This window comes from Pieris rapae, chromosome 23, assembly GCF_905147795.1.
Source record: "Pieris rapae chromosome 23, ilPieRapa1.1, whole genome shotgun sequence".
NCBI lineage: Eukaryota > Metazoa > Arthropoda > Insecta > Lepidoptera > Pieridae > Pieris > Pieris rapae.
In genome coordinates, this window is record NC_059531.1 from 2,008,333 (window position 1) to 2,035,510 (window position 27,178).

Genomic DNA, 27,178 nt, shown 5'->3' on the forward strand with positions numbered 1-27,178 from the left:
AAAATTTCTAGTATCTTATTTCTATGTTTAGAGTATATTTTCTGATTGCGGAAACATAGTTTTTTAATATTGTTGTCACTACCAGTCTTAATCAAAGTATGTTCGGAAAGTTGAATATGTTGTAGTTAGGATCAAATCTAACCTGCTTCCATATAAAATGTGCCTTGGTTTATCCATATACAGTGTGTTACACAAGTCGGACGTCCGATGTACTTGACACTTTTAAATTGCCTATTTTTTTATTACCACAAAGGATAACTCACAAACCTCTGGCAGTATGTGCCCAAGAGCGGTGGTATCACTTAACATGAGGTGAACTTCAAACCCCGTTTCTTTTTTTTAAATGGAGTAGGTCGAGGAGTTGACAAAACTGGATTTAAAGTATAAAAGAGGATATTTGCTGTAGATCTAATCGTGAAGCTACAAACGTTCTCCTTTTTAATTTGACTAACAGTAGTTTTTTTTAAGCAAACAAAAACAAGTATAGTAAACATTATTGATGGTTAAGAATGATTGTTATCAAGTAAAATACGTATACAAGGAAACTGTAGATGGGGAAGGAACAAATCCTGAAGGTACGAGAGAAGGGAAATGTTAAAGTACTCATAATATGCATCATGGGGCCATCAAGAGTGGAAAAGGGGTGAAACGTGAGAGGAAGAGAAAGTAGCAAGTGAAGATCTCTCTCGATCGTCTCTGCCAACCCCTTTGGAAAAAAGGTTATGATGACGATGATAAATGAAATCTGTGTATCAAGGCCATGTATATATATGCATATGTGTGCTTTTGGTCAGATTTATCTACCATCATCACACTCATATGAATTAAGGTCGTTTGTTCGTTGCCCTATTCCATACATTATCTTTGATTAAATCTTACACTGTTTACTTGCGATACGCTTGCGATGATTACATCGGTATTTATACATTATTGATTCTGTGGAACGAATAGGTATTTTTTTCATAAGGCAAATTAATTTATTATTTTAATTAAATCAGCCTTTTTACAGACATTTTAAAGTTGGACGTCCGACTTGATACAGTTATGATGCTGTATAAACATTTAAAAAATCGGTTAAACCGAATAAAGAGATGTTTTTCTGTTACTGAAGAAATGTGGTTCAAATCTTTTACTAGAAAACTTACTCTGTGAAGGTTATAATAGACCTGGTGAATGTCGTTCAGCCTAACAGTTGTTTAAAAGTTTTGGCGGCATTTTCAAACCTTTGACGAGAGCTGTCAGTTGTATTTTGTTAGACTATTATAAATTAACGGCTGGACTGATTTATGGTACCTTTCTGTTGATGAGAATTCCTTTTTTGGAGGAAGACTTAATCTAAAATACATAAAAAATGGTCCAGCCGTTCCCAAGTTATAAAAGAGTTAAACACGACTGTTTCAAATACAGAAGATGTATTTGGTTTTAATAATGTTTTACTATGTATAATGAAAATAATTAATTTGATAATTGACAAGTGTGAAAGATAATAAACTTTATTCTGTATGAGTTTATAAAACTGTCAATAGAAAGGTTTGAATAAAGAATATCGAATATTCAAAAAATGTTTTAACAAGAAAAAAATCTGATGACACTAAAATTTTCTACGTTTTCAAACTTTAGAGTTTCTTACTAAGCTCTAACTAATAATTGGATTCAAATTTCCTGCGCTACTTTAACTCAAAATTACGCCTCTATCTGACATTGACTAATTTTAGCATCATCAGAATTAGTACTTAATTTATCGGCTTTTGGAAAATTTATCAAAGTTTGTTTTACATATAACATAGTAATATTCATAGAAATGTGAGTTTCAATAATTGCGATATACAAAAATATATAAGTATGACACTGGAAATATATTTTTAACGTAATAAATTTAACTATATAAATGTTATTACTATTAGCATGATCCCTGTCATATTTGTAAATTTTCACAATTGACACAAGTGAGAATTGAAATTTCTTTTTCTCTTTTCTTGTGAGCTTTTGTCTAATTTATTGTGAGTTTAACAGATGATTATTTAATACTTGTTGCAACTTTCCGAAAATACGCGACTGAGAGCTATTATAATAAATGCATTAATTAAAGTTTGTTAAAAAATCTTTCATTTTTAACTATCCCATTTTTAACATAGTAGTTTTTTTTAAATAGAACAGGGGCGAAACGGGCAGGAGGCAAATCACCTGATGTTAAGTGATACCGCCGCCCATGAACACTTTCAATGCCAGAGGGCTCGCGAGTGCGTTGCCGGCCTTTTAAGAATTGGCACGCTCTTTTCTAGAAGGACCCTAAGTCGAATTCTAGACTTAAAACTTTAAGTCAAGTTTAATCATTTAAAATTCCATTTTTTCACCAAAAATAATTCACAATTAATGTAGGCTTGAAGGTCTCCTTCGTCAGGAGATGGTACCATGAAAAGAAGAATAGTTTTTGGTATTTTCGATGTTTTCTTAACTGAAGTACTTGCATACCTTGTTTTCCTAAAATAAAATCTCGGGATTGTTTGACAACTCGAGTGTTCTTTATGAAGCGCTCTTGACAAGAGCACTTTCTTTGAGATAGAACAAGAATAAATAACACAGTCTAACCATTATTCAAAACTTGGGACAAAAAATCTAATGGGGGTTTTCCTTTATATTTATGTGGATTTTAAATACTCAAAGTCAAAAACCATTTATTCATATATAGGTAACACAATAATCCTTGGGATTGATTTGCCTCCAGTTCAAACAATTTGTATTAAAAACTTGGCGATTGAAAAGAGTGGCGGAAAGTTTCTTGACAGTTCTTCTTACCCGCTCTACGCCCTTGACTTGCGAACTGGTGGTAAATGTAAACGATTACGAATGTTACGATTAATTTAATTTGTTTTTCTTGACGTTCATAAGTGTACATGTTTACCTAAATGAATAAAAATATTTTGATTTGATTTTGAAAATACTTATGAACGTAAAAAAAAAGAAATATACATTAAATGCTTCTAATTTTACATTTACCGCCAGTTCTCAAATCAAGGGCGTAGAACGGATGAGAAGAACTGGCAATAAACTCTCCACCGGCAATAATCGATCGAAACTTCGCTCTATCCAAGTGTTCCTTGACCCCTCTGAACTTTTTTTGTTTATATTATGTTTTTAGTTTAATTTTTACCATACTATGGTTTCAATTGGGTAAGTACTAAGTAACTGTAAAATCTAAATATATAAAAAAAGTCGTGTAAGTTACACCACTTATAACTCAAGAACGGCTGAACCGATGTTAGTCATATCTTTTTTGGTGGATTCCTCTCCACTCCGAACAGCTAAACTTCACTTACCTGAATCTTCTCTTCCGTAATTCTATAGGTCCTATCGACATTCGCGCCTCCAATCACCAGAACATCACCCATGCGACGACATGATGTGTGGAGCCTCCGCGATTGTATTGGACCGTTGATTCTCAATTTCTGGTAATGTATGGAGATGTCAGCACCCACTTTAGCATTGTTCTTTATTAGGGCGATATCTGTTTATTGTTAAGAAAATAGTTGTTGTAGCGGCGGAGACCAAGAAATGTAGGCCGAGGGGCAAGTGGAATGCGGCGTAAAAATATTGGAAACACCACTCACCTTTAGTCCTCAGTCACTTCACTAGTCTCCGTGGGAGACGACCACAAATAGAACTGTTAGCTAAGCGGTAGCGTTTTTGGCTTCTCTGAAGCGCGGGCGTATGTCTAATGGTCCCCTCCTTCCACACTTCAATATATCATATTGTAAAAGAGACAGAGTGGTGTTTAAGGAATGGGTGCGGCTAGGACAGAAAATGAGGACAGAGAGGACTTAGGTGATTGGATGGCGTGAATAGTTGTATTTTACAAATTCATTCTTTCTCTCACTTTAGTCGGCAGCTCATGTCTGAGCGTCGTGGTCAGCAACGAAGCATCTAGAGCGGACTATCTGCTTCCACCGGTTTCTATCCAGCGCTTCTCTTATGATAGCTTTCATTTGATTCATTCTAAGGAAAATTAATTCTGATTGTCTTTGAATGAAAATAGTAACAATAATACTGTAAGATATATAAGACTCTGTAGACTACTAGCACGACACCCAGGGTATGTTCCTGGAACGACCTAATGAAGTATTTTCCGCTAAGGATATTAACAAATTCTCGAATCTTCTGGCACGAAGGGTGTCTCTTGAAGGGTTACAAGCCCCAATCATAAGACCAGGGTTAAGGAGACCAAGCTGAGCTGAAGGCCCTACAAGTTAACTACTTCATTAAAAAAACACCAAAGTCAAATCATCTATTCAATTAGACTTATTAAAAAGGCATTTTGAAAGTCAAAAAAGTGAACAATATTTTCAAAAATTCCTCTAGTTGCCCCTTTCAAAAGGTTTTATATGGCGAAGAGTGGGCGATAAAATTTTTATTATATAAAGAAAAACACTTTTAACGGATTGAATTTATGTATTATTATAATTATTTAAACTTAATTTAAAATTTAACCGACGTTTCGCGAAAGTGAAAACAAAAGGTGTTGTATTGAGGTATGTCAAAAAAGTATCACAGACTTTCAACACCTTTTGCCTTCAGTCACCGTGACCACGCACGCTGTAAAGCACCCAAAACGTCGGTTAAATTTAAAATTATGTTTAAATAACTATAATAATACATAACTTCAATCCGTTAAAAACGTGTTTTCTTTACATGTATAAAACTTATGTTAATAAAAGATAATACTAAATTTTTATTATTTTAAAATACTTTAAACACATTGATTTAATTATATGCGAAGACGGCCAGGCCATAGGCCCACGGGCCTAGAGAGAGGACCCCACAGCCCACTAGAACACCACGGTGTCAAGGAGTTGAATAGCCTAGACTTTCATGTGATGGTGGAGCCTATGTGCATTTGCTTCTGCAATATTTTTTATTAAAGTGGCGACTTCCTCTACATTAAGTTTCCGATGGAGGTATCGAATGTGCCAGGGATCACAAATAGAACTTGCTGAGTTTCTTGCCCGTTCTTCTCAGAACAAGACCTCCTGGTAGTTTTGCCAACGGATGGCGTAGTTTTGCTCTTTCGCGAATTTTGTAAACGTTTTTGACATTCATCTAAATTGAATAAATAAAATTTGATTTGATTTGGTGGGACATTTAAAATTAAACCGTGCTGTAAAAGGTAGCTTAATCCAACCGACTCATTTTTGGATTTAATACATTAATTACGCCTAAATTTGTGTGTAATTTATTATTACATCTTGATTTTAATCAAGATCTTGATTAAGTTAAAAGGTGCTTTGTAAGCGAGACTTAACACAGGTATTGTGTTATTTGGGCGATGGATTTTTCTGTTATTTTTATTTAACCATTACTAATGGATGTGGACTTTGACCTAACATGTCTTATACACAAAAACTACAACCGTTTATTTATTCAAAAGATTTACAGGATACAGAAATTAATTAATGATTTAATTAATTAATTATTTTTATAATAAATTATTATTTTTTTATTTCATATTGTGAGCCAATAAAAACTCTTCTTTTTATCAAGTAAGAGCTTACGCCTTATGGCCTCGGGTAAACTATTGATCAAGTACGGAACCCTTCTAACTCCATAATAATTTTGCACTAATGGGTATTTAAAATTTACCTTTGGACGTTGACTTTATATCAGTTATAATTTCCACCTAATTTGTTAAAAGAGCTTATATATTATTAAGAGCAGAACATAAAAAAAAACAGTGGCGCTACATTGCTACACACTACACCCTTTTAGTTCACAGATTCCTATGTCTCTTCTGGAATAGAACAGGCAAGGAGCTGATCAGCCTTCTGTGCCAGACACAAGACTGACATTTTAGATCTATAGCGTGACGGTTTTCTTGCCATACGCACAGTATGGTAAGACAGAAGACAGACAGAAGTCCGGGGAACATTCGCAATTCGAACCCAGGGTCAACAATGGGGGTTTATTTATTTATTTATTTATTCGGAAACCAAACAGAAACATCCTTATAATAAAAAAACAAAGTCAAAAAAATATATATTTAGGTTGCACATAATAATTACCCATTTTTATTTTTTCACTCAATTTGAAACGAAAATTGGAAACGTCCAGTCATGAGGTCAACTTTCACACGGTGGAAATATCATAGAAAAGCCACGTTAAAAAGGATACTTGTATCTAATGAGGCACCACCCGTTGCTTCAGAAACAGCAGCCAGGAGAAATGGTGTTATCTCTTTTCCACGTACACCCTTTTCATTAGCATTTTTTAATGCATTTGATATTGCTGTTTCTATTTTCTTTTCTGCAATAAATATATTTAATTAGGAATTTGAAATAGTCGTATTGCATCGCTGGATTGTTATTGTCTCTATAAGAATGTAAGTTCTATATGTGTGTTTATATGTACATAATAAATGTCAGAAATATTTGTACGGTAATGTTTATTAGCTAGCTGCAGTAGATAACAAAGGATATGAAAGGATGAGACGTAAAAAACAATTTATTAATAAAGCTACTTATATATTTGACGATTATCTTAGTTATCCTAATCCTTGGGATTGATTTGCTCTAGTCAAAGAATTTGTATGACTCAAAAATTGACGATTAAAAAGTGGCGGACGGAGCGGCGAACTGGTAGTAAATCTAAAATAAGAATCAATTTAACATCTTATCTATCATAATGATCATTACCTATATGAATGAAGTTATTTTGAGAGTTCAAATCCCATTCGTTTGTAACTTATCTACATAAGCTAAATTAAAACTCCATACCATCCATCGCGCGTTCTTCCGGAACTGGCACAGCAACAACAATACCAGAAGAGAGATGTAAAGACCTCGCCGCATTTAACACGCTTGCTGCATGCTCTGCATCAACAACGTTGTATGGTGCCTCGAAGCCTGAGCGTCGTGTGTAGAAGGCTGGGAACTGCTTGGACTCACCAAAAGCACACACTGTCACACCCTGAGTTTCCTGTAAAATTATTTTTAAATTTCGGATGTAGGCACTGAATGTCTGTCAAGCCAAGCTTTCTGCGTTACGTCAGCATGAAAAAAAAATCAGTGGCGCTACAACCTCTTCAGGTCTTGGCCTCAGATTTCTAAATCATGATCAGTTTTAAATCTAATAGGCAAGTAGGTGATCAGCCTATGCCTGACACACGTCGTCGACTTTTTGGGTCTAAGACATGTCGGTTTCCTCACGATGTTTTCCTTCACCGTCTGAGCAAATGTTAAATGCGCATATAGAGACTCCATTGGTGCACAGCCGGGGATCGAACCTACGACCTCAAGTATGAGAATCGCACACTGAAGCCACTAGTCCAACACTGTTCACGTCAGCATGATCGTAGTTGTCCCTGCACAAAGACACAATTAACTATACGATTTTGTATAGGTAAACTAAAAATTAACTTGGTGTCTGGTAGATAGTACCGATGACACCATAGCTGGTGCTTTTCTAAACCAATAAGTATCTCAATACAGCAAGGAAATGCTGCAAGCGTTAAAGGTACACTGCCGCATGGACCAAACTTTTTAAATCTGTGTATGTATGTAAGAAAAAAAATTAAATTATCTACTTAGGGGAAGACACTCTGTTCTAGTCCAATTTGTTTACCTTCTTACCCATTCTTAATTAATATAATAAAAATGTTTTTTTAGTTACTTAATTTATTATATTAAAATTAAATACACAGTGCATTTGCCTCCAACCTACATGCTTCTGGCCATGTGAGTGTCCATGGGCAGTATATATTTAAGGTGAGGTGACCCTTCTCCTCGTTTGCCTCCTATTAAATATAAAAGTAAATGTAACTGAGAACTGACAGACTTAAATACATTTAAGGGGTCTGGGAAACGGTTTTTTTTGTAATCAGTTTGAGGCAATATTACAATTATTTTTTAAACACATATCTGTTTCATTTTCAAGCCAAGCTTTCTGTGTTTACGGCGGCATGATCGTAATTCATTCGAGCTATTATTTGAGGCATAAATAGACAAGTGTCTAACGTAAAATAGGATAGATCTTGTTAGTCTATAAATTTAAAAATTTGGTGCCTTCAGAAATTATAGAATACATCACTTGTTGTTTATGATATATCTACTATCTGTCTGGTTAACAATAAAATATAATTAACACAGTGATTAATAAAATACTCGTTTCATTTAACAGATCTACTATAAAGTTACAACCTTGGGCGGATTTTTGAAATGAAACTTCTTTAGGCGCATGAAGGTAATTTTTTTAAGACATGAAACGCAATAATTATAGCGTCACAAAGATGTGCAGCGTTTTTTTCGACGTAAAGGGAGAAAGCGATTGAGATCGATTGAGAGATCGAGAGAGAGATTGTAAGATAGAGCAAACGTCGCATCACGCACAGTGGCATGGAGTGGGAGGTGGGAGGAAGAGTAAAGAGGAGATCGAGAAAAAATGCACACTATTGGTATTCGTTCATCAACGTGGGTTTTTGGCCGGGCGACTCTCATACCAGAGGTTATAGGTTCAAACCCCGGTTGTGCACCATTGGACTTTTTAGTCTACGTAGATTTATCTATGTTGAAGCCCAATAACCAGGATTGAAGCGCCAATGTTTATCTACAATGTCTAAAGAAGTTAAAATAGTGATAAATCTTTGTACATACCAAATATTCAAGAGTTCTTCCAATATCTAAAATAGATTTCACTCCACTGCAAACAACTAGTGTCTTACTGCGTCCCAACTCCGTTAGATCAGCTGACACATCCAAGGTCTTCTCACCATCTCTATGGACTCCACCTGCAGACCAAAACGCATTTGTACGTGAGTTCATTCACACAGATTTTTTTTGTTATATATAATAGGGTGCCCCCCTATTATATATAAAAAAAAACCTGCGGGACGCCCAAAAAGGCAGTCGTCACAGCTCATAGACACCCATTTTTAGTGGGTGCGTTGCCAGCCTTTAAGGGAGGAGTACTATTGTTGTTAGTATATAATTGCTCGTTTAAAGATACAAGAATATTATTATTAAATTTTTTAATTTTTTTTGTAATTAGAGTTATATTAGAGTTATTTAAACATACTTTTTAATTAAAATCTTATAATTACTTTTAATTCATTATTTCGTTGCTTTTTACTTTTAATTCTATTGCATATAACTACGGCCTATGTTTTTATTGTAAATATTTTATGAATTACTACAATATTATGTTAATCTCATGTAAGTGGTAAATTATCTTTTTGAGAAATAAAGTCTTTAAACCTTTTTAGAATACTTTGAAACTACGCAACGGTTTTTGATGCGGTTTTTTTTAATAGACAGAGTGATTCAAGGGAAAGGTTTATATGTATAATAACATCCATTAAATAGTGGAAAAGTACTGTTATTTTTGAGGTTTCTAATGTGATGTCGTAAATAATTAAATTTTTTCCGCTTACATTGCAAACGCAGGCTGAACCCTACGAGTTTTATCAAAATAATGTACTAAGTATTGTACACATTGAAAAGGTCTACAGAAAAGTCCGTGATGGTATGTCTATCTCTTATGGATAACCCAAAATAACTTTTTTTGTCATTTACTTTTTACGACAAATAATGGCAAATTTTCGAAGCGATTTTAACTAATACAGCATTAATCCTTATCCAATTAAATTCCTTAAATACATTGTTAATTTAATACAGATCTATATAGCCCTTTACAGCATATTTAGCAGCGATCGAACGCGTTTTTTATCGGAGCTTTCCAGCGACGGAAATAACAATACTTAATTAAAACCTGCTTTTCATCAGCATTGCACCCGTGCGAAGCTGGGGCGGGTCACTAGTTGATGTATAATTTGAGAAAAAAAACCTAGTCTTAACCTAGTACATAATTACAAAATATACTAATTAATTGAAATACCTTTGTCCACTGAAATTGAATACTACACGTTTTATCGTGGCCATAATTTTCGACGTTGTCGTAATAATTAACCTAAATGAACGAGTGAATTTTGCGAAATTTAATTGTGAATTGAATTGCAATCGTACAATTTCATGTATTTAAATATATTGACGCTTAATTTTAACCACCTCGTTATATATATATTTTTTAAAACGAGCATCATTTGATGTCAAGTGATACCGCACATATACACTGTCGATGCCAAAGGGCTCGCGAGTGTGTTGCCGGCCTTTTAAGAATTAGTACGCTCTTCTTTTGTGTGCACTTAGTTTTATGAATGAAGTTACAGTTTTTGGCAGTCCAGCGTCGTTACCCCACTCTTGTTTAAATTAAAGACAGCTTCAAGCAAATTGTCATTTATTTGAAAATCACAACCGCTTTCCGTATTTATTCCGTGATCATTTCTAATGTGAGCCTTCTGTTTTTAACACACTAAGACAAGACGGTTTTCTCACAATGTATTGTTTTACCTTTCGAGAGATTCTTATATTAAAACCTTCACAAATGTAATTGCCTTTTATACGTTCTAAAATTTCTATGCCTAAAAATACAAGAAAATATGATGTGTCAAATTTTAACACACATACACATCAATTACATTAGAACGTAAGCAATATATCAAAAAAAATAAAAAAAAAACAAAAAAAATGCGCGCGTACAAAGTAAACATGTCAGAAGTGAATGGGATGATGACGCTCGATGGGAGGATGACATCAATCATCATCATCAAAGAAAGATGGCAAGCCTTGAAGGATGCCTTTACCGGAGAGAGTTCCTGATACATACCTACTAACTGTTAAAAATATTTAATAAGTTTTAATTGCTTTGCCAGGTTTCAAAGACAAAGGATAACTGTCGCTAAGACCAACGCAATTCAATCCTCATTTGAAACTGAATTATCCTCCAAATAACGAACATAAATGCATTTCTATTCTCGTAAAGGTCGCGTTCGTAATTCAGTGAATGCGAGAGTTGTCGCTAATTGAATTGCACATGCACAATCAGCCGGAAGATATTCACTGTATCTAATTAGTTTTGACATTGACAGGTACCGCTTTATGTAATATAGCGAAATACAGTTGTCTAATCTGTTGGATTTTGCTCAATGGCACTGTAACTAGTCATTCGCTAGACGGCTCCACATTACTGCTTATCACTACATATTATAAAACAAAGTCGCTTTCTCTGACCCTATGTCCCTTTGTATGCTTAAATCTTTGAAACTACGCAACGGATTTTGATGCGGTTTTTTTTTAATAGATAGAGTGAATTCTAGAGGAAGGTTTATATGTATAATAACATCCATTAAATAGTGGAGAAGTACTGTTATTTTTGAGGTTTCTAATGTGATGTCGTAAATAATTACATTTTTTCCGCTTACATTGCAAACGCAGGCTGAACCCTACGAGTTTTATCAAAATAATGTACTAAATAATGTACAGAAACGTAATGTACAGAAAAGTCCGTGATGGTATATGTCTATCTCTTATGGATAACTTACATTTTTATATACAACGTTCACAGTTTTTCTGTAGTGTATTTAGTATCAGCATTGCACCCGTGCGAAGCCGGGGCGGGTCGGGTTATCATTTTAAAGATATTTCTTCTATAAAATTACAGTACATCATTTCTCTATTGTCAATGGTTTCCGATATAGGGATTTTTATTGGATTTTCTACACACTTTTTTTAATATTCTATAGCCTGTTTGTCTATATTAAACGTTATGTTATCATCATGAAGATAGAACACTTAGGGTCTGTTACACAATGTCCAGATAAGTTCTAAATAAGCTATTTATTATTTATTAGTAGGATAAACAGTATTTTTGAAACGTCATGAAACGCGAAGTTTCTTATTCGGTACTTTTATCTTCCGAATAATTTATGTGTTGCATACTATTAATTAGTATTATATATAATTAAGTCAACATAAAATTACTAATTTATTAGGCATAATTATTGTAGTGAATCGATTGTAATTCATGTAAAGTAGCACTCTTTTTGTGAACTTTATTGTAAGAAAAAAAGCATAATGATGAAACAATAACTCATAACTTATGGTAAAATGGATTTTCAAATCCTAGGATATTTAAAGCCTAGGATTATTTCTCAGATTGGTTCTCTCAGTTTCACTCTCGTACTACAAAAATATATTGTATTTTGACATACTTAACAGGCATATTGCTAAGACATGCCGGTTCACTCCCGATGTTTTTCTTTACGCATAAGGAATTCAGAGTGTTTACAAGCTTAGAGCCGATAACACACTTACAAATCGTTTATATTCGTATAATACCGATTAGTTGCCATGGAAACAGGAAATTCCCTAAAATAAAGCGTAGATAATATTTGGTTTACGAGTAACACTAACACGGCTTTATGTTGAAAATACGTGTGAGAATTTAACAAAACATGTAGCACAATTTTTAACATAGAAAATTTTAATAATAATAAATTGGAACGTTTTTAAAACACTTCTTGCCAGCTGTGGAACCAGATGCCAATTGAAGTATTTTCGAACCCAAAGGATCTTCAAGAATCTTCAAGGCTACGCACTCGCGAGCCCTACGGCATTGAGAGTGTCCATGGGCGAAGTTATCACTTAACATCAGATGAGCCTTCTGGCCCAATTGAAGTATTTCCGAACCTATCCAACTTGGGTGCCTTCAAAAGAGAGCGTACAAATTCTTAAAAGGCCGGCAACGCACGAGCCTTCTGGCATTTATTGTCCATGGGCGGCGGCTTAACATCAGGTGAGCATCCTGCCCCTTTGCCCCCTGTTCTAAAAAAAACCCTATTCAACTTCGGTGTCTTTAAAAAAGAGCGTACCAGGATTGGTAAAAACGCCGCAACGCAGTTGCGAGATTTCATAAAACGTGAGTCTCATTAGGAAGCGGTATCTCTTATAATGACCGTTTGCCCCCGTTTTTTACTTTACGTATCCATACAGTTTAGAAAAATGTGTGATATATTCATAAGGAACTTCATACCAATCCCTCCAGTGACGAAAACTGGAATATCAGCCAATTCAGCAGATATAATCGTCCCAGCAACGGTAGTGGCGCCATCTTGATTACCAGCCACCACCATCGCAAGATCTCTTCTAGACGTCTTTATGACATCTTTGGCTTGAGCAAGATATTCCAACTGAGTTCTTGTTAAGCCAATTGTCAATTGCCCCTTCAGAATTGCTATTGTTGCTGGCACCGCGCCCTGGATGAAAAAAAACTTGGGTCAAGATGACTGAGACTGATGTAGCAGTAATACAAGTACGAGATCTTATATATAAAATTCTCGTGTCGCGGTGTTTGTGGTTAAACTCCTCCGAAACTGATTGAGCGATTCTCATGAAATTTTGTGTGCATATTGGGTAAGTCTGAGAATCGGACAACATCTATTTTTCATCCATCTTAATGTTATGGGTAGTCCATCCCTAAATATTTTTCTTTTAATTTTTTTATCAACTGCATCAACGGGCTTAAAAAATACATACAACCCTAAATTTTCAACCCCTATTTTTTATTATAAATGATATAGGATTCAAAACGTTTGCCTGGTCAGCTAGTAATAATATATACTAGAATCTAGAAAATACAGTCTTTAATAAATGTGATAAAAATATAGAACCAACAAATGTGATAGGTTTTGTTACCTGTACTATTAATATAATATCATTCTAGATATCTAGAAATCAGAACCGTTCGATATTTATTTATTACAGAAATAAAAAAAATCTGTGGCGCTTACAACCTCTTTAGGTCTTGGCCTCAGATTTCTGTATCTGTTTCATGATCATTTTTTAATGTAATAGGCAAGTAGGTGATCAGCCTCCAGTGCCTGACACACGTCGTCGACTTTTTGGGTCTAAGACATGTCGGTTTCCTCACGATGTTTTTCTTCACCGTTCGAGCAAATGTTAAATGCGCACATAGAAAGAAAGTCCATTGGTGCACAGCCCCCCATCGAACCTACGACCACAGGTAAGAGAGTCGCACGCTGTAGCCACTAGGCCAGCACTGCTTTTTATTATATTTCAGAAATACATACATGAAAACTTTGCCATTGTAATAAATGAAAGGAATATAAATACATTTTAATTGGATTTTTATCAGATGTTATAAATATAAGTAAAATTATTTATTGTACACAGCAAAATGGCGACGGAATTTGTAATTTCTGCCTCCGTCCAAGAAAAGTATGTTGCAATGCAGAACTATAGCCTATCTTGTACATTGTTATAGTGTTATACAGGAATTTGGCAATTTCACTTGCAATATATGGCCTATGTATACGGTTACCTCAAGAACCTAAATCGATCAAGAGATTCAGTGTTTAATCTGATCCCTATCTACACAGTGATTACTGCAAGCTTTAGACTAACCTATCTTACTGAATTGTCTTGAAGAATGGATTAACTTGAAATTGTATTTAATAATTTATTAGTAATCTAACAGGTACTCTCTCTCTCTCTCTTTAATCGGCAGATCTTGTCTGTGCGTTGTGGTCATGAAAGAACTGAGATAGGAGTTTCGTTTATCTTAAAAACAAATTATCATTAAAATATACTATTTTTAAAGAAAAGTTTAATAATATATAATAAATAGTTCTAATAATACATTTTTATAGTGATTTTTTTTTAATTTTTACATATATGATTAATTATAAAATCTTTTGTTTTTGAAGGTTTCACTTCTACCACGTGTGATGCGCACATATAGGCTTTTATTTTATTTTTTAATAACACTCTACTCCTCTGCCATCGTCCAGGGACTTTTTCTATCTCTCAATTTTTTCCAAAAAAAAAACTAGATAGCTTATATTAATTACAATAGAAATTCGCTTCACCATGATCATTTTTTGCCAACTGTTACTGTACCATTATACCATATCTATTAATTGCTAATCTATGTGTCTCCATAAATGAGCTTTAGACTATGTAAAAATCTTTTATCGTGTTAACCCTTAAACATTTCTATTTCACTGTTTCTCTTTCGTTATTTTTTAGAACGAATCTATTAGTATTTAATCTAAGAATGAAATGATAGATAAAGTATTTGTTTTGATGGTTGCAAAAACATGTTTCTATTTTGGTTAAGTTGAATTCCATTACAAAGTGTTAAAACATTGTGCACCTGGCTTTGTAATCCATTATAAGAATATTAAAATATACAATGGCGAATATTCATAAATATTGAGATAAATGTTTTTTAAAAACGGTGAGTCAGTAGTATTCAATATATTCACGCTACAGAAAAGAATTATATTTTTTTATTTCTGAAATAAATGGAATACATAATATATACCAAAATGTTTAAAGATTTACAAAAGGACGAAGGAGAAATGTTGATGGTGTAAAAGTGGGGGTATGTATTTGAAGATGTGTGTGTGAGGTGTGCTCATCTTGCAGGTGAGGATATTTTGAGGGATAAATGTCTCTATGTCAAGAGAGTTCCCGACTGGAATCCCCAAAACGAAACTCAGGAAACGACCTAAAAAAGAACCTGGAATGACCTAGAGTCAAAAGAGCTGCTCAAGACTGGTCATGATAGTGTTCCACCTCCTCTGCTCTACATGGGTGACATGTATTTAATTACCTGCTTCCGAATAATATTCTCCACATCCATAGCAGTCTCCAAGTTCTTTGGATAAGGCATCCCATGGGTGATAATAGTCGATTCTAAGGCGACGATTGGCTTGTTCTCATTCTTGGCTGTTTGAACTTCGTCGGAGTAGATCAATGGCGTGCTGTACCGCCTGATGAGCGTTAGGCTATGCCTCGATATTTTGAGAAGACCTGCCATATTTCTGAAACAATAGAATTCAAGCATTGCATAAAAGGGGTTTCAGCTATGAATGCAGGGTGGTCGTGGGATCAGGCATACTGCATCGTCTCTCCAAATATGGACTTTACTTATAATGACGGCGACCCCAGAGCTAGCGATTTTCTAGCTTTATGAATACGTATCGCGTAGGTGGAGAATTTCTCCAAACTATAATTCCATATCTAAGTATAAATGAAACATAATATGCATGATAAGCACCTAATACCGTTTCATGGCTAACAGTTGAAGCTGTCTATTTTGTTCTATAATTTTTCAATATCTGCTTTCCAACTACAAAATGTATCTAATGTTATACCTAAAAATACGCACCATTCATTATGTCTAGTTTATTGCGGCGATCTATTTCTGTTTTGAGTTATATGACTAAAAATAATTTGTCTTATATTAAATATTAGTTTTGGTCATGTTTATTTGTAGATTATTTGAATTCAGTTGATGTAGTCGTCTAGAGATTTAATTAAGTTTTTTTTTTAAATCTTGTTCATTCTAACTTATTATTATACGTGTCGTGTCATCGGCAAATAGTATGAACTTCTGATGTATCTAGGTCATTTATGTATCTTAGAAAAAGTTGTGGGGCCAAAATACAGCCTTGGGGTGTTCAGTAAAAACTTTTCTAAAAATTGTATCTATAGGTTGCTGAAGTGAAACTTCTTTAGGCTCATGAGGGTAAATTTTGACGAAACGTCACGAAGATGTGCAGCGTTCTTTAGTTTATTTACTCGTTTATTAGTTATATACTTGAGATGCAATTCTGTCGAATAACGTCTTGTGCAGTAAAAGCAGATTTTTCATTTATTTATATTATCATTAACACGTATACAGTGTGTAAACAGTGTGAAAATAGATATACATTAAGTGATCATATACTGGCACATGATCATCTATTGAGGCTTTTACCTTAGTAATCATTTTATATAAATATATAAAAATTATTACTATATATAATATAATAGAAAAAAGTTAATATGAAGTAACGTGAATATAAATAATAATTTATATTTACAAAGAAGTTTTACTTCTAACACGTGTACTTTGTACGCATGAACTTTTTTTTCTAGTTTTCAAATCTTCATTCTATTTTCATGGTAACTTTTCACTCAGTTTTAAGCATTACCTCTAAGATCAAACTGAACAAAGTGTGCAAATTTGATTGTAATCGGTTAAGTAGTTTAGAAGTCTATTACTTTCCAAGACAAGCAATTAAATTATTAAAATCTTTATTAAAATTTGAAATACTCGATATATGTATTTATAAGTCATTTTGATCAAAGATGTAGGTACTTATTATTGACTATTCTGTGACCACATATATATTAAAATTACTTTTTCGAAAATATTCGTTAATATGGGAATTAAACTTTAAGTACATATGAGGCCAACTGTAAGTCCCGTCTTGTAGAATTCATTCCAGCCAATTAAATTCAATACAATGTTGCCAAGGAAATGTGTTATCTTAGACAAGGGACATTAATCAAGCAAGTCACGCTAACCTATGTCCTGCGATCTTTTATCGCGTCCTCTTAACGACTGCTTTTCGAGTGAACTGGCCGAATAGTCTAAAGGCGGACACATTATTAACGCGACACGACGCGACACGACGCAACACGACGCGACATGACGCGTGTTGCGTCAAATTGCGCTATTTTCTATGACTAGAATCACACTTTAAACATCCGACGCGACTCCATACGAGCTAACGCCCGATTATGACCTTCTAGATGTGTTGTCTATTAGACTAGCCCTTACTCCTCACGCGCTGTTGACAACACCAGACGCCACGCGTCATTCACGAGTTTTTCGCACGAATATCACACACACACACAAATTATGACATCAGTAGAAGAAAATACAGAAGTAGAAGCTGAACAGTCGCAGAATGAAAAGTGCAGTTTGATAGCATTTTTTTTTTATTTTTTTTTATGACTGTTTTGGTCGTAAAAGATTCATCAAATATTTTTCAAAATCTTCCTATGACTCGTTATTTATTAAATCCATACCACAATTAGCACACACCCTCACTATTGTCAGCTACTAAAACGTATCGTGGTGTCGCGTGTCGGCAAAGTGCACGATGCACATCGGGTGTCGATGTGAACCGGCATCATATCCGCAAAGGATGGAGGTTCTTCTTTTTCCCTTTACCAACCCTGAGTTTTGGCTACAAGTCGTATTGATGATGGCGCTAAAATCTTACTTAGTGATAAGTTTCGAGACTAAATCTAAGAGATACAGAAATAACAATTAGCGATGTTTCTAGCTCCAACGGATTTTGACACACAGGAGTCATGCTTATTAATTTCCATAATTGTATGAACAATCTAGCAGTGTCCCTGAGATCGTAGGTTCGATCCCAGGCTGTGCACGAAGGACTTTCTTTCTATACGTATTAAACATTCATCTGAATGGTGAAGGAAAACATCGTGAGTAAGCCGGCTTGCCTTAGACCCAAAAAGTCGACGACGTGTGTCAGGTACTGGAGGCTGATCACCTATTAGATTGACAAATGAAACAGATACATATATATATATATATATTTTTTTTACAGTTATATTTTATAGCATTCGTAATTTTACGCGAAGAAGGTTTAACTCCAGTTCAACCAAAGAGGGTGGAAAGGCGTTGCCATGGCAACCACGACATTTATTTACCATATCGCCATTGGCATATCGACATGTTTTGTGATTGTGAGAAAATCAGTTTTGATTATTTACATTGATTTAAAGGTAAGTGTTTTATATTTGAAGATGTCCTGTTTCACTTGTGTAGAGAATTTTGTTTGTGAATCTGATCTGAACTGATGCAACCAGTAATGGAGAGGCACCAAGTGTTTGTGAGTACGTAGCCATAGACCATATTTCTGGATCAATTTCGACTGATCACTGCCACTAGTGATTGGGAGGCACCAAAAGAAGAAGATCAATGCAGCAATGTGTAATTTGACCCAGGCGTTGAAGGCAAGAGACGTTACTATAAGCTGCTAATGGGCTTGATAACAATCTTCAGTGTGTCAGGATTGCTTGCCGACATCAAGTGATGTACTTCTAGGAAGGGGATTAAATTATTACTGGAATCTTTTTTTTAATCAAATGTTTTTTCAGCTTATAAATGGCGTGGGGTCTACCCAAATTGCCTGGGTTGACGTTCGCAGACCCGACTAAGACCCAGTACCATGTACGTAGCTCCCTGCGGTACTACCAAGGGCATCGCTTCCCGGACACCTTGGTACGAGGGCCTGGAGGGACGGATACAGATGTCGACAGCAACGCTTTTGCCCTGCCTGAAGACTCTGTCAAGTACGTGATCTTTTGTCTAATACAAATTTCTTGTCTTTAAGCTAGATAGTGGAAAACAGTGGCGTAGCAAAGGAGCGGCGAGGGTGGTCAGCACCGGGTATCACCTATTTTGGGGTGACACCCACCCGGTCTCTCAACTAGCAATGTACAAACAAAAAAAAAACGCTAGCATACAAAAATATTTTTCAGGTACTCCTCAACTAGCACTAGCTCAGCTCTATGTAGAATTCGGGGATTCCCGCAAAAGAGCCTGACGCGGTCGTGGGGGACTCCCCGTCCCATACTCGCGATCTTTTAATTTATGAGCCATGTCCTTTATCATATAAAATTTATAGCTTTTTACTGTCAATGAGGTGACACAACTTTCGCACGAACAAAATAAAGTTATATTCCTTAACATACATAAAAAAATTCGTTATTATGAAAAATAAGATAGACAGGTATCACTTATGCCACGTCATTAAATTCGAGCCTGTTGGCATCCCTGCTCATCGGCAAAGAAGACAGAGGGTGTAGGCCAAGAGAAAAAGCCGGGGTAAAAAACTCTCGGTACTCTTTTAAAAAAGCAAATTTTAATACAAATATCGCTAATTAATTAGAAGTAGCCCGCCCAGCACTATTCCCAGGCCCATTTATTAACTAGATAATCGCTAACTTTATAGTAAGCCTTTTCTTTAATACAATTCTCAAATTTCTTAAAAGGCAGAGATAAAACAGCCTCTGGGATTTTATTAAAGAAGAGAAATACCTTTTCCCAAATAAGAAGAGCTTATAATATATTCATTCATTGCACGTGCAGAATATTAGAAGCCCGAACCCAAACATAAATTTTTGATTTTATTCTTATTATTACGGGGAATTCCAAATTAGACATCATTACACTAACTACGACTAACAGAGTCTTCTTTTTGAAAACTACTATCACTATCACTACATAGTATAAAACAAAGTCGCTTTCTCTGTCCCTATGTCCCTTTGTATGCTTAAATCTTTGAAACTAAGCAACGGATTTTGATACGTTTTTTTTAACAGATAGAGTGATTCAAGAGGAAGGTTTATATGTATAATAACATCCATTAAATAGTGGAGAAGTACTGTTATTTTTGAGGTTTCTAATGTGATGTTGTAAATAATTACATTATTTCCGCTTACATTGCAAACGCAGGCTGAACCCTACGAGTTTTATCAAAATAATGTACTAAGTATTGTACACATTGAAAAGGTCTACAGAAAAGTCCGTGATGGTATTTGTCTATATGGTATATGTCGCGTATATTATCGGAGCTTTCCAGCGACGGAAATAACAATACATAATAAAAACCTGTTTTTCATCAGCATTGCTTCCGTGCGAAGCTGGGGCGGGTCACTAGTAAGTACTACATATATATAGTAGATCATTTTTCGAAAAATAAGATCATAAAGAAGTGACACTTCTTACCTACTAGAACACGCTCACATTTTTATTTATTATGTGTAGAACAGGTATGAATATTCAGAAAGCAGTTATTATAATATAGGTTTCTATAAAATACTAAGCAGTGTTTGCCTAGTGGTTTCAACGTGCGACTCTCGTCCCAGAAGTCGTAGGTTCGAGCACCGGCTGTGCACCAACGGACTATCTATGTGCGCATTTAACATTCGCTAGAACATTGAAGGAAAACATTGTGAGGATACCGGCTTGCCATAGACAAGTACGGCGTGTATCAGGCACAGCAGGCTGACAACTTACTTGCCTATGAGATTGATAAAATGTTCATAAAAGACAGAAAGATCAGAACTAATAAGATTGGAGCGCATGTACTTATCATAACTTCCATACAAACGTCATTCATACGTATAAACTAAAACACGACATTTACGATATTTCGTGTGTGGATTTGAGTACAATAACATTCCTTGAAGCGAGACAGTTTATATTTATCATAAAACCACACCTATCATTTATTCAGCACGCTAGTGTTCCCCTTAATCGGGCAGTGACTTTAAATTCTAATAACAATAACCCTACCAACATACGTTTTTTGAAGTCACCTTTTTACTTTACGCGCCATATTTTGCTTGTCCTACCACGGTTGATTCGAAGAGATTCGAAGCCCTTACAAAAATATATAATAACGGTGACAATGATTGTAATAATTCAAGTCGAATTGGTTCGGAAATTCTACAGTGGGCAGCTGGTTCCACAAAGTGGTGGTACGCGACAAAAACTGCCTTGAAAACGCGCAGTTGTGGAACGGCGGATGTCGAGGTGATACGGGTGGAATTTCGTATTTTTGCCTCAACGTCCGATGATGAAACTCAGCTGCAGGTATCTGAACTCCTCTGAACACTCTCCATGGTAAATGCGGGAGAAGATGCAGAGTGAGCCATCTCAACGCAACGCCAAAGGATCTAGCCGCTCGGAGAGAGATTGGTCGTCGACGATTCGAAACGCTCGTCGTTGAATACGGTCAAGTGGAAGGAGTTGGTACTGGGTAGCGCCCGCCCAGTATATCTTCTTTAAAATAAGGACGTTAATAAGTTACCGATTAAATCAATCTTGATTTGACTTAAAATTATATTTTTATGTATAAAAACGAATTTAGTATGGCTCTCTGGCGTCTCGCATTCGATGGAACCAGTCCTCAGTGGTTCCATCGAATGTGACGATGTGCAGAGAGGAACGGAGATTACTTCGAAAAAAAAAGTATTGCTAACTTTTACATTAAGCCGTTTTTGATTCCAAACATTTTCAGTGTTCCTAGGTATTATCATAAATACGAAGCGAGTGTAACTAAATTATTTGTTATACGAATGTTTAGGTAAATGTAATCTTAGATTAGATATAAAATGTTAAACTTGGAAACAAATTGGAACGGGCAGGGCCGATTAGGGGTTCATATTTTATAAGCGTTGCGTGTCAGTCACGGCTGTATTTCATAATCAACCTCATTAAATGCGGAAAATGTAGGAATTATTCCGTAGTTTATAAAATAAAGAATTAAAGCTAAAAACATAACACCAGTTTTAACTAATATAAGAATATGGTTATATATATGGTTTCATTTAACCAGTACCTGGATGACCGACATTTTTAATAAATTGTGTTTTTTGGATATTTAAGTACGAATTACATACTAATAAAATGATGAAATATGAATATAATTATCGAATAAAGACGATATTCATATTTAAGTTTTTATTTGACTGACATCTTTAAACGAGCAATTCTATGTTTAAGTTGATAAAACAAGAATAAAATGAAATTTTCTAGAAATGATTCCTAGCTAGATCGATTTATCGCCCCTTATATATATATATATAATTAAAATTATAAAATAATAAAAAATAATTTACATTCATACATATTTTCAAACAATGATATTTACTTAAAGAAAATTCGCCATAAAAAGTTTTGATTAAAAGTTTGGTTCCGACTATTACTTTGTAACCATTCCATGCATTTAATGTGTTAATAAATAGGTAATTAAGGGCCTGTTTCACAATGTCCGGATAAGTTCCAAAGAAGGTATTTGTTACTTATTGGTATGATAAATAGTATTTTTGCGTTTCACGACTGTCAGATAGCGCTATACGTCATGAAATTCGAAGTATCTTATTTGGAACTTTTATCTATCGAATAATTTATGTGTTGCATAGCTATTTGGCACTTTATCCATACATTGTGAAACAGGCCCTAAGAATTAAAAATTATCTTCCAGTTATGACCCATCACTGACGTATGGACGTGTGAAGCAAGCCGCCTTGCCAGCAGTGGTACCACATTGGGTGCACTACGACAAACGATGCCTGAACTTCACGGCGTTCTTCAAACAGCCAGTGTATGATAATCCAGACGAGAATTACCGGGTGCGAGTTGTGAACCTCGTATATTTTCTAGAAGATGATACTCTAACTGTCATGGAGCCAAGAGTCAGGGTAAATATACCTTTATTTATAAAGCTGTATATATTTCAGAACTGGTTCGAATCAAACATAATTTGTATTATTTAAAAATTAGTTAATTTATTGTCCAACAGATGGCAAGATATGAAAACTTATAACCAGTATTTTTTTTTCTAAATGTTAAGTTGCATTTGATCCAATTACTTACTTAACGACTTTTTGACCTTGTATAGCAGAAAAAAATATTATAAGTTTATAGATAACTAATAATACTACAATAGATAACTCCATTACACTATCTACACTGATATAAAGAGGAAAGATGTTGTTTTTAATCTAGATTGATACATTTGTAGTAGATGTACTTCTGAAAATACCACAAATATTTTACGCAATAGTACCCAATGATATGAATATGTTTCAAAACCGAAAAATATCATTTTAAGAACATTTTGAGAATTTAACTTGATTCGTGTAGTTACTGATAAATAATTCAAAGAATATACAATCTTTTAAAGAACATTCGTCATAAAGTTATAAGCACAGAACTCGGATAGCCTAAGTCTTCATTTGTTTATACCTCCGTCGCAAGTACTATGACTTATGCAGGGAGCTCATCTAATGTTAAGTGACACCGCCGCCCATGGACGCTCAATGCTAGAGGGATCGCGAGCTCGTTGCCGTCCTTTTAAAAATTACAGATATTTTTTTAAAGGATTCTAAGTCGAATTATTTGGAAATACAGTTGGCAGCTGTGATAGAGCGCGGCAGCTGAAATTTTGAGAGATCGAAGGCTTTCGCTATATCCATACTCACCGCTAGCCTTGGAGTCCATTGCCTCTGCCCAACTATGTGTAAGGTATGCAAGAAAGCTGAGCGATTATAACGAAAGCAGTACTGATAATCGCTAATCAGCTGGTGACCCTCGAGTAGTTCAGGAGCTGGCCGTTAATGACGCGAAGTATGTCAAAATCTGACGCAAGTCAGACGAAGCGATAAGTCTCGTTACTGAATTTTATGCTTGGAGTCTAGGGTTAGTCAAAAGTGCGACTCCTGTGTCAATAGGTCCACGGATTTCAAGTCATAAGTTTTTGAAACATATTTTTATGTACATTTTTTGTACGTTTTCATTAAATGAACAGTATGACTATGACCTAGTAGCTTCAGCTTGCACTCTCGTTCCTGTAGTCGTAGGTTCGATCCCCGACTGTGTGCCAATGGAATTGGACCAATTGTTACCAATGGACTCCGTATATGTCTATAACATTCGCTCGAGCTGGGAAGGTTAACATTGGCACCGGCTGGCCGTACCGGAAACGTCGATGGCATACTTGCCTATTAGATTCAGAAATAATGAAAATTATACAAAAATTTGAGGCCCAGAACTAAAAAGGTTGTGCCACTGATTTTTTTCACTAAATAACCGAGAAATTGCGTTTATAAATGCTAAAACCTTGTGTTGGCATGGAAAAGAGGCATTCATAATATGGACAATGAAACGCATTTCTTTTAATTGCTCATTCTGAAAAGCCTTTTGTATATTAGCTTTATAACCGTTTATACCAAACTGGGTTTAAACATTTCATGGTAGATTACAACTACTCTATTAAACTAAAAAAAGTGTGTGTCTACTTATGTACACGCGCCAAAGAAGTATAACTTCAAAAAAAAAAATGTCTGTGGAATCATCGGTTAGTCTACTGTCAACTCCAGAGCTCTTCCTCAATCTCTCACCAGCTTCTGCAGCATTACATGTTTACAGAACAGCACAGCATTTATTTTGCTAACACAACACACATTTACGTTATCTGTTTTTAATAATCTTATATCTATAAACGAGCAATTCTTGTATATATATATATATGGAATCTCGGGAACGGCGGATTTTCATGAAATTTAGTATACGGGGGGTTTCGGGGGCGATAAATCGATCTAGCTAGGAATAAATGATAGAAAATAACAAAAAGGTGGTGTTTGAGTAGTCCCATTTGAAACTGAAAAATGAATCTTCCTGACATCTATCGGCGAATAATAATAATATTTTTTTTAAATTGCTTTAACGACACAACAACACTAAAGCTATTCCAGCATATATATTCTATATTGTTCATATTTCATCATTTTATTAGTATGTAATTCGTACTTTAATATAACTTCCAAAAAACACAATTTATAACAAAATAAAAATACCGAGCAAAGCACGGCCATCCAGGTACTAATACATAATACCAGACGGACGTTAAGACGGAGAGTTAATTGGCAGTTCTTCTCTTCCGTTCTACGCCCTTGATTTGAGAACTGGCATTAAATGTAAAATAAGAAGCATTTAATATATATTTCTTTTTTGACGTTCATAGTCTTTTTTGCCTACATGAATAAATGATTTTTGATTTGATTTGATTTACCAATTTGGGGTTTGAATTTTGCCAATTATTCGAGTCGCTTTTGATGTTATAAACCAAATGAGATAGTCTTGGAGGCGTTAACAGGTTTAAAGAAATTACATGCAAAACATCTTTGACTTGTTTGATATAGTGCTTGTAGTTATTCAATATTACTGGCACTTCACGAGAATTTAATCTTTATCGCATCAGTTTAAGGTGTATTTTACAATGTTTATATATCTTTGAACATATAGCTAACAAACAAGCAGCCTTTGTCTATATAATCTGACTTTGAGTGAATGAGAGACTGGCTTTGTTTTGAAGAGCCTCTTCCGGTGGCGTTATATCAAATACAAACGTTTGCAATGTTAATCAATAAGTACACTCGAATACTGTATGTGTAATAATACATTGGCGATAGTGGTTTCATCCAATTCAGAGGCCTTGAGGGCCGTGAGGCCTTTGCGAGGCTCCGGGCGGCAGATTTTTACGAGGCCCTTTGTAATGCGAAATTAGGTCTAATTTGTTTGGTTTAGGTATTTCGTCATTTTTTTTTTCGTCCCCGAATTTCGTCCCCGGATCAAAGGGTATTAAATAAAACAAAAACCGTTACAAATATTTGTTTTTAAATTTAATATCGACAAATTTACAGATGACTTATTATATGCAACAAAGTGAGATGATTAAGACGTTCTTAAAATATTATTATGACAGTGATGATGGCTGATCACAGACATTTACGTTCGTAACACTTTAGATTTAGTAAAAATTAATTATTAAACCTAAAGTGTAGAGGGCGTAATTGCCTTTAGTCGCAATAGTTGTTACTTATAAATCAACTACTGACCCGCACCAGCTTCGCACGGGTGCAATGCTGATGAAAAGCAGGTTTTTATTATGTATTGTCATTTCCGTCACTGGAAAGCTCCGATTATATACGCGTTCGATCCCTGCTAAATAAGCTGTAATAGGCTGTATATCTCTGTATTAAATGAACAATGTATTCAAGGTATTTAATTGGTTAAGGATTGATGCTGTATTGGTTAAAATTGCTTCGAAAATTAACCATTATTTGTCGTAAAAAGTAAATGACAAAAAAAGTTATTGTGGATTATCTATAAGAGATAGACATATAGCATCACAGACTTTTCTGTAGACCTTTTCAATGTGTACAATACTTAGTACATTATTTTGATAAAACTCGTAGGGCTCAGCTTGCGTTTGCAATGTAAGCGGAAAAAATGTAATTATTTACGACATCACATTAGAAACCTCTATTAAATGGATGTTAACATATAAACCTTCCTCTTGAATCACTCTATCTATTAAAAAAACCTCATCAAAATCCGTTGCGTAGTTTCAAAGATTTAAAGATACATAGGGACATAGGGACAGAGAAAGCTAATTTGGATTATTAGTAAAGTTAAACTATTAATTCTTAAAAGGCCGGCAACGGACTCGCGAGCCCTCTAGCATCGAGAGTGTCCATGAGCGGCGATATCACTTAACATCAGGTGGGCCTCGTGCCAGTTTGCCCCTGTTCTTAAAAAAAAAACTAGATAAACGAACCACGCCTCTTCAAACGCGTTGCAATTAAAACCGATATTGCACGTAGAAAGGTACATTTGTCAATAGAAACGAGTTTCAATAGTCACTTTTGCAGCAAAGCATCTTCCGGTAGACTAATTGACAAAGCAAGCGCTGTTTGTATTGGATATAACGCAGTCTGTGACGAGTGATTTAAAAAAATATATATCTTTTTATTGCTTCTACATTAAAACGATATATGGGTGGACCTATCGGAAATTATCGGAAACGAGTATGTTATATTACAATTTATGAAAAAAA

General features: G+C 35.0%; 2 protein-coding genes across 2 annotated transcripts in view; one reads left to right on the top strand and one right to left on the bottom strand.

The window, feature by feature from the left end:
• The window catches only part of LOC111001086 (pseudouridine-metabolizing bifunctional protein C1861.05), a 151,503-nt gene that overhangs the window by 117,112 nt on the left and 7,213 nt on the right, over positions 1–27,178 (bottom strand). Inside the window, exons 2-7 of the mRNA XM_045633332.1 lie at positions 15,517–15,727; positions 12,913–13,135; positions 8,640–8,773; positions 6,765–6,966; positions 6,163–6,294; positions 3,318–3,505 (exon numbers count right to left, since the gene is read on the bottom strand). Of these exons, the coding sequence (XP_045489288.1) occupies positions 3,318–3,505; positions 6,163–6,294; positions 6,765–6,966; positions 8,640–8,773; positions 12,913–13,135; positions 15,517–15,723 (1,086 nt within the window). The 5' untranslated portion in view covers positions 15,724–15,727. The remainder of the gene's footprint in view (positions 1–3,317; positions 3,506–6,162; positions 6,295–6,764; positions 6,967–8,639; positions 8,774–12,912; positions 13,136–15,516; positions 15,728–27,178) is intronic.
• The window catches only part of LOC111001085 (EF-hand domain-containing protein 1), a 44,484-nt gene continuing 35,741 nt past the window's right edge, over positions 18,436–27,178 (top strand). Inside the window, exons 1-3 of the mRNA XM_022270792.2 lie at positions 18,436–18,491; positions 18,867–19,061; positions 22,763–22,979. Of these exons, the coding sequence (XP_022126484.2) occupies positions 18,874–19,061; positions 22,763–22,979 (405 nt within the window). The 5' untranslated portion in view covers positions 18,436–18,491; positions 18,867–18,873. The remainder of the gene's footprint in view (positions 18,492–18,866; positions 19,062–22,762; positions 22,980–27,178) is intronic.